The sequence below is a fragment of the Macaca nemestrina genome, chromosome 12 (assembly GCF_043159975.1).
Source record: "Macaca nemestrina isolate mMacNem1 chromosome 12, mMacNem.hap1, whole genome shotgun sequence".
Lineage (NCBI taxonomy): Eukaryota > Metazoa > Chordata > Mammalia > Primates > Cercopithecidae > Macaca > Macaca nemestrina.
In genome coordinates, this window is record NC_092136.1 from 118,226,967 (window position 1) to 118,235,503 (window position 8,537).

Here is an 8,537-nt window from a genome sequence, read left to right on the forward strand (position 1 = left end):
CACTGAAGGTTCAGGGCGCATGCGCATTTCCGCTCCTTGCCGGGTTTCCGGACCTCTGCTAGTGGCTGCCCAACAAAATGCCTGCTTCTCTGCGGAATCCCGCTGTTCTTCACATGCTCTCTAATATCATCTTTTCATATCCACCTTCTCTTCTATGTTGAAAAAAGTAAGTGGACAGACTGGATTCTGCAAAGATCTTTGGACATTTAAATATCCTCGACCGGCGCGAAAAGAGGCGGCCTGACCTTGGAAGTAGGACGGGGTCCTGCAGCGGGTCCTTCCGGCGGGTGACATTCAGCCGGCCGTTCTGGGCGACGGACTTCGCATCCCAGAACCATGGCCCAATTTGTCCGTAACCTTGTGGAGAAGACCCCGGCTCTGGTGAACGGTGAGCGCGATGTAAGACCGCCGAGGCGGGCACACGGGCGGCAGGGAGGCCTGCGATGGCCTGAGAGGAAGAAGCGGGCGGCCAAGACCCGAGGGGCCTGCGGGTGCCGGGGCGGGATGGCCTGCAGGTGAAGGAAGCAGGAAGGTTGGCGACTCTCCTCTAGCCTTCCGCTCGCCTGACCTGCAGATTGGGTTCTCTACACAACCTAGAAGTTCCTGAAATCCAACCACCACTGGGAAGAGAGGTAGTGTGAAGGATGCCCGGCGTTGCCCGGCAGCTCCGCCATTACGCCCCCTGAGATCGCTAAGGGCAGGAATATAGAGGGCATGGCTCTGTTAGGAGAGCTAAGAAAAGGAAGGGCAGAAACGTGTGAAAGTACATCAATTGGGCCTCATCACATGGTCTGGTTGTCAGTGGAGTATTTGGAAGTCAACAGAAATGTCGACTTTGCTTTCTGTCCTAGACGGATTCTAAGATACTTCCACTTTAATCCGAGGGAAATTTTAAGTGGAAATGGACTTCATGGATGAGTATCCGTGCCCCGAGAAGCATAAAACGGGATCCGTATAAATAGTAATCTTTGTTATTACAGCTTAGCATTCGTGGAATTTTTTCGGCTTGAAGAGCCTCACTGGTAGACCGCTGTATTTCACAACAACCCTGAATAATCACAGCCTCTGAGTACTAGTTTATTTGGCCAGTAAATATTTCAGTTGTCTTCTCAGTGGCAGGCTATTCATTTTATTCGTGAAGCGAGATAAGATAAATTGACGTAAGGTTTTCCTAAATGTGCTGTATTCCAGTAAGTTGACTGAAGGTCAGATCTCTAACTTTCGCCCAGATTTCTGAAATGTGAATAGAAAGCAGAACTTCAAAAAAAAATGTAATACTTTTTAGTCTCTTTTGCTATGTTTGAGTTTGATTTGGGTACTTTCTTTTTCTTTTTCTTTTTCTTTTTTTTTTTCCTAGAAGACAGGGACTCTCACTCTGTCGCCCAGGTTGGAGTGCTGTGGCAGATCACAGCTCACTGCAGCCTCTGCCTCCGAGGCTCAAGCGATCCTCCCACCTCAGCCTCCTGAGTAGCTGGGATCACAGGCGCGCCACCACACCTGGCTAATTTTTGTATGTTTTAAGAGACGGGATTTCGCCATGTTGCCCAGGCTAGTCTCTTAACTCCTGGGCTCAAGGGATCCTCCCGCCTCGGCCTCCCAAAGTGCTGGAGTTACAGGCGTGAGCCACAGTGCCAGCTTGGTATTTTATCCATTCTCTCCTCCCTTCCCTCCATCACCAGCCAAACTATGAGTTATTGAAGGCTCTCCTGCAGAACCTCACAGCCTACTAGTGAAACATTTTACACATTTTCCCAAAGAATTTAAGCTTACAAAAAAATCTTTTACTTCACTAAGATTGTTATCTGTCATAGAGCTCTACAATTTTATATTAATCAAAAGAGATAGCCCTGCGGCGGTGGCTCAGGCCTGTAATCTCAGCACTTTGGGAGGCCGAGGCGGGCAGATCACTTGAGGGCAGGAGTTCGAGACCAGCCTGGCCAACATGGTGAAACCCCATCTCTACTAAAAATACCACCAGGCCTGGTGGTGCATGCCTGTAATCGCAGCTACTTGGGAGGTGGAGGCAGGAGAATCGCTTGAACCCAGGAGGCGGAGGTTGCAGTGAGTCAAGATCGCACCACTGCATGCCAGCCTGGGCGACAAAGCGAGGCTCGGTCTCAAAAAAAAGCCTGGACACCGTGGCTCACGCCTGTAGTCCCAGCACTTTGCGACGCCAAGGCGGGTGGATCACCTGAGGTCAGGAGTTCGACACCAGCCTCACCAACATGGTGAAACCTCATCTCTACTAAAACAGAAATTAGCCAGGCGTGGTGGCGGGCTCCTGTAATCCCAGCTACTCGGAAAGCTGAGGCAGGAAAATCTCTTTAACCCAGGAGGCAGAGGTTGCAGTGAGCCAAGATCGCGCCACTGCACTCCAGCCTGGTGACAGAGGAGACTCCGTCTCAAAAAAAAAAAAAACTAAAGAGAAAAAAGGATTGGAGGCTTCACTCTGGACTTCGTGGATGATTTAAGGCACAATTCTTAATATTTCAAGTGGATTTTTTTTCTGGTGTGGCTTTCACATTTTTTAGATGGCGCATATTAAGGAATTGCAATCTAGTTTTTATGATAAAAATCTAAAAAGTAACACCAAGGTAATTTTTTTGTTATGAAATATATAAACCCTTCCCTCCGTTATTGTAAATAATTGAAAGATAACTTGTTATTCTTCCAAAAGTACTTAGAAAGGAGGACTCAACTGGGCTGGAATGTTAACGTGGAAATACATTTTGCTTTATAACATATATAGGCTAGTGTATTAAATGTGAATGTTAAATATGTAATAGAAATTACTGACTATATCTGTTAATTCCCCTGGGGGCCAAAGAAGCTTATGGAAATAAGTAAATTTATCATCAGGCTTGCCTAGGAATCATAGAGTCTGATTTTTTTTTCCCCTTAACTGTAGACTTTATTTCTATTTCAGTAGTTTTTCCAGTAATCTTCCCGTTCTAGGATCCAATCCAGTGTACCACATTGCATTTAGTTTCTGTGTCTTTCCAACCTCCTTTGGTCCAGGACAGTTTCCCAGTCTTCCCTCATCTTTCCTGACCTTGACAGTTTTAAGGTATCTAGGTATCTTGTCTGTCTAGGTATCTGTCTAGGTATCCTGAAGAATTTCCCCAATCTGGATTTGTCTGGTGTTTTTCTCATGCTTAGTCTGGAACTATGGATTTTGAGGAAATATCACAGTAATGAGATGCCCTAATCACGTGTCAGGAGGTATATGATATTCATGTGACATTTCTGGTGGTGATACAAGCTTTCATCACTTGGTTATAGGTTCCTCCACTGTGAAGTTACTGTTTTTCTCTCTGTGTTCTATTCTTTAGAAGCAAATAACTAAGCCTGTCCCATAAAGGCAGGGTGTGATTACAGTGGGGGGATTCCATCTCCTGTAGGAAGGAATATCTACATAAATTAAATAGAATTCTTCTGTGAGAAAGATTTGTCTCTTCTCCATTTATTTATCCAGTCACTTATTGTATGGACTTGTACATTCATTTCATACTTTGTATATCAAATACCGTATTATTGCTCAAATTATTTCACCCTTGGCTATTTGGGAGCTCTTTCAGGTTAGCACCTCTGTCCCTTTGACATGCCGCCTCCCTTTCTGATACTACAAGATGCTTCAGATTTATATTGTATTTTCCCTGTCCCAGCCTTAGAATCAGCCATTTCGCCAAGGAACCTTAGTTCCTTTTATTGGACAATAGAATTGAGAAACTAAGGTCTGGGTGCTGTTTATGTTCCTTGCTACTAGAATATCACTACTTCTAGGTCCTCTCAATTGACAGGGATATAGATAGGTATCCGAATAGATGTATATATGTGTATACATGCATACAAACCCATGTATATACATGCATGTATGTATATATAATTATTTCCATGTCTATCAGTCTGTGTATATATTAAGCTAAACCTGAGTCCAACTCTAACCTAGTATCGTGGGGTTTATTCTTGCTGCTTTTCTTACTTACCTGTAACATCACTCAACCTCCACTGAGAAACCTAGCTCCCATCATCTACCATTCATTATGTTTTATCTCTTGTATACATGTAAAGCAGTTTCAAACTCTTTAACCTGTATCCCCTAAGAAACAAATTTACCACCTAAAATAGTGTTTAAATAGTGTTTATGTACAGTAAACTGATTCATTTTTTTTTTTAAGGATGAAATGTCTGTGTGTTGGAGATAATGTTGACAATTGGTTGACTGTTCCACAAGACTGTACTTTTTTTTATTGTCCCATCTTACAGGCATTGGCAGTTCTATTTGGAACTATCTCTTAGAGCTTTGTGTCTGCTTGAAGGTATGCCCCATATCCTTGGCCGGGCGCAGTGGCTCACGCCTGTAATCCCAGCACTTTGGGAAGCCGAGACGGGCGGATCACAAGGTCAGGAGATCGAGGCCATCCTGACTAATACGGTGAAACCCCATCTCTACTAAAAATACAAAAAAAAAATTAGCCCCGGGCGTGGTGGCGGGCGCCTGTAGTCCCAGCTACTCAGGAGGCTGAGGCAGGAGAATGGCGTGAACCTGGGAGGCGGAGCTTGCAGTGAGCCAAGATCGCGCCACTGCACTCCAGCCTGGGTGATAGAGCGAGACTCCATCTCAGAAAAAAAAGAAAAAGTATGCCCATATCCCCAAACACAGAAGATGAGGGAGATGGTAATTCAGAAATACTCAAATGGAGGCCATTAATACAAGAAAAACACCAAGAGCCTTGGGTAATCTGTCTTTGAACAGTAGACACTTTATGGGCCTTCATGCTATTTTTATTACGTTTCTCTTGTAATTTTTGAAACAAAGTCTCATTCTGTCCCCCAGACTGGAGTGTCATGGTGAGATCTTGGCTCACTGCAACCTCTGGCTCCCCTGTCCAAGCAATTCTTGTGCCTTAGCCTCCCAAGTAGCTGGGACTACAGGCGCACACCACCATGCCCAGCTAATTTTTATAGTTTTAGTAGAGAAAGGGTTTCACCATGTTGGGCAGGATGGTCTCAAATTCCTGGCCACAAGTGATCTGCCCGCCTCGGCCTCCCAAAGTGCTGGGTTTACAGGCATGAGCACTGCACCTAGCCTCTCTCGTAATTTTTTAAATAAAAAATGTCTTCCTCTTTCTGAAATCACTACTACATTCTCACAACTACCCTGGTTGTTAATGGTCTCTTCTCTTGAAATAGTAAATACCTTGAGGAATCCAGCTTGGTAATAGATTCTAGTTTGGGCTCTTAACGATACATGTAGGTTTTACTTTTATTATTTGTGGTGTCTTTGAAAGAGGAACAGCTGTGCTTTTGTCAAGAGAAAGATTTAATCCAGCACATATTGATGACAATACCAAATTGGGTACCAGTTGTTTTAATTCCATCTGAACTTGTGTATAATATTATGATAACTTTCCATCTTGTTCTTAAGAGTGCCATTCTAAATCCTTCATCCCTTTCTTCGCCTTTTTCTTCAAATGTACTTATCTCTCTACCAAGAAAATATGAATAAATTGACTGTTCTCTTGTTTCTAAATCCAACTTCTGGCATCTTTACAGTTAGCTAGATTTGCCATTCATAAATGAAGTACAGTACTAGCTGGCCACTAGTGAAGTACTGGCATAATTGAATGTGCTTATAGCATCCTGCCTGATTGAACATCCCTGTGGCACAGGTGTTCTGCATCTTTAAAAGCCTCTTGTTACCAGGGAGCAGCTTTGACTTTTCACACCGGGTGCACATTTGGTACAAGCAGTGAATGAAGGTGATGCATGAATAAATATTTGTGTCCAGCCCACACATCTGCTTCTTTCGGTCTCTAGTGAGTTCATCCTGGTTTTTTTGTTTTGTTTTGTTTTCCAGCTGCTGTGACTTACTCGAAGCCTCGATTGGCCACATTTTGGTACTACGCCAAGGTTGAGCTGGTTCCTCCCACCCCTGCTGAGATCCCTAGAGCTATTCAGAGCCTGAAAAAAATAGTCAATAGTGCTCAGACTGGTAGCTTCAAACAGCTCACAGTTAAGGTAACCATGGGCTAAATGAAAACGGATGTGCATAACAGAAAATGTCTTCCCTTGGGATTTTTCTGATTGTTTTGATTAATATATGTGTTTCCAATGAGGCTGAATCCAACATAATGAGGAAAAAAATTTTGACTGCTGAGGAAGATACTTACTTTTCTAATTTTGTCACCTGGGTAGAAATAATTAGCCCATTTTATGTCTTAGTTTCCTAACAGTCTTAAACCTAGCAAAAAGGTGACCATTTTTATTGGGAATTTTTTTTTCCTTTCCTATATTAGACAGTATACTAAAATATGATGGCTTGCTTTGCTGAGTCTGTACTTTTTTCATCTGTAGTCCTGAGATTGTCCCCAGTTCAGCCAAAACATCTCTTGAACTATGTCACAGGCAGGAAGCTAACACTTCTTATATGTAAGATAAAAATACCAAACCCGGTTTATTGAATTCTGTGAAGATAAAATCTAAAAACTGTAAGAATTGGAACTTGCAGCCACGCGCAGTCACTTCCTGCCTGTAATCCCAGTACTTTGGGAGTCCAAAGTAAGTAGGAGGATCGCTTGAGGCCAGGAGTTCAAGACCAGCCCAGACAACATAGCAAGGCCCTATCTCTACCCAAAATAGTGAAAAAAATGTGCCAGGTATGGTGGCATGCACCTGTAGTCCCAACTACTTGGGAGGCTGAGGCGAGAGGATCGCTTGAGCCCAGGAGTTAGAGGAGGCAGTGAGCTATGATTGTGTCACTGCCTGGGTGACAGAGTGAGACCCTGTCTCTTAAGGAAAAAAGGCCGGACCTGGTGGCTCACACCTGTAATCCCAGCACTTTGGGAGGCCGAGGCGGGCAGATCACAAGGTCAGGAGATCGAGACCATCCTGGCTAATACAGTGAAACCCCGTCTCTACTGAAAATACAAAAAATTAGCCAGGCGTGGTGGCGGGCACCTGTAGTCCCAGCTCCTCGGGAGGCTGAGGCAGGAGAATGGTGTGAACCCGGGAGGCAGAGTTTGCAGTGAGCCGAGATCGCACCACTGCACACCAGCCTGGGTAACAGAGCGAGACTCCGTCTCAAAAAAAAAAAAAAGGGAAAAAAAGAACTGGAACTTGGATTTTATTTGCATGATCCAAGCACAGAGTACACAAAGCCTAAATGATTGCTAATTTTAGAGCCTACATCCTGGGAAGTATGGTTGTTTTTCAGAAGACTTCCATAAACTTCTGGTCTAATTTGATGGGGAAAATTCACTTCCAGAAGTACTGAAAGGAAAAGGTCTAGTTTTGTTAGGGAAAGTTATTTTTTCAACTAGAATTTCAAGATCCATATTCTAGCTCCATGTATTAATAACAGTGCTTTCCTGAACCAGATGTGTATATTTCTCCTTGGGGCAGTAAAATGTTGATATGAATACCAGATACTTGGTCAGAGTTAAGTCAAATACTAAATGAATAAAAGTGAGGTCTAAAGGGGGAAGACAGCACTTCATCTTTCAGCAGATTTTCTTTTGCCAGACAAAAATGTCTATTCAGAGACTCGGCCTTCCTAGAGCCATCCTTTCATATGAATGCCCTGTCTAAATGCACCAGCTATATCCAGGATGTGGGTTGTTTTAGGGCCCATAAAGTGTCTCATAAACTTATAATGAAAGGGTTAAGTCAGTTCAGGTCTGTAAAGAATGCTTTGAAAGAATTTATAAGCTCTAACTACTTACCTTACAAAATTGAAAGTTCAAGGGTTCTCAGCAGTTGAACAAAAGTAATGTTAGTAATTCTCAACTTTGACTAAAACTGCCTTCTAGTTTGAATAGTGTCTTTATGTTCTTTGTCTCCTTAATTCTGGAAAAGAATGGTTTCAAAAAAAAAAAAAAAAATATATATATATATATATATATATATATGTATATATATAAAGATACCTTAAAATATATGCTTCTTTTTTCAGGAAGCTGTGCTGAATGGTGTGGTGGCCACTGAGGTGTTGATGTGGTTTTATGTTGGAGAGATCATAGGCAAGCGTGGCATCATTGGCTATGATGTTTGAAGACCAATCTTTAACATCTGGTTATATTTGATTTATTATTTGAGTGTTGTTGGACCATGTGTGATCAGACTGCTACCTGAATAAAATAAGATTTGTCAAAACTCAGTGTTTTTTCCATCAAATACTCCATGAAAGGTCACACTTTCTCTTGATATTAAGCTGGGTTGTCTTTAAACAACTCTAAATGCACATCTGTTTAGCCCAAAATTAGAAAGGATATATGTGGCGATATTAACCTGGTACATGAATATATGGGGATAACATTTTAATTTAAAGGTTTGGAATATATATATTTAAGCTTTATTTCCAGAACAGTGAGGGTTAGGTCTTGGGAAAACTAGAATTTGCCACAGTAGGAGAAATGGTAGTACCATATGCCAGTGATAGAGATGAATCATGTCAGTAGTTAGAAAGAGTAACATTTCGGCCGGGCGCGGTGGCTCAAGCCTGTAATCCCAGCACTTTGGGAGGCCGAGGCGGGTGG

General features: G+C 42.8%; 1 protein-coding gene across 1 annotated transcript; it reads left to right on the forward strand.

Moving 5' to 3' along the window:
- The first annotated feature begins 239 nt into the window (after positions 1–239).
- Positions 240–8,154, forward strand: ATP5MG (ATP synthase membrane subunit g). Its single transcript, XM_011732348.2, has 3 exons — positions 240–388; positions 5,861–6,021; positions 7,955–8,154. The coding sequence occupies exons 1-3, from the start codon at positions 337–339 to the stop codon at positions 8,051–8,053; spliced, it is 312 nt and encodes a 103-aa protein (XP_011730650.1). The 5' UTR covers positions 240–336; the 3' UTR covers positions 8,054–8,154.
- Positions 8,155–8,537: the final 383 nt, after the last annotated feature.

Bases quoted from the DNA above. Each gene is read 5' to 3' on its own strand.
- ATP5MG (XM_011732348.2), top strand. From the start codon at position 337: ATGGCCCAATTTGTCCGTAACCTTGTGGAGAAGACCCCGGCTCTGGTG. The intron at 389-5,860 runs GTGAGCGCGATG...TTTGTTTTCCAG, and splicing joins GACCCCGGCTCTGGTGAACG to CTGCTGTGACTTACTCGAAG. The intron at 6,022-7,954 runs GTAACCATGGGC...TTCTTTTTTCAG, and splicing joins TCAAACAGCTCACAGTTAAG to GAAGCTGTGCTGAATGGTGT.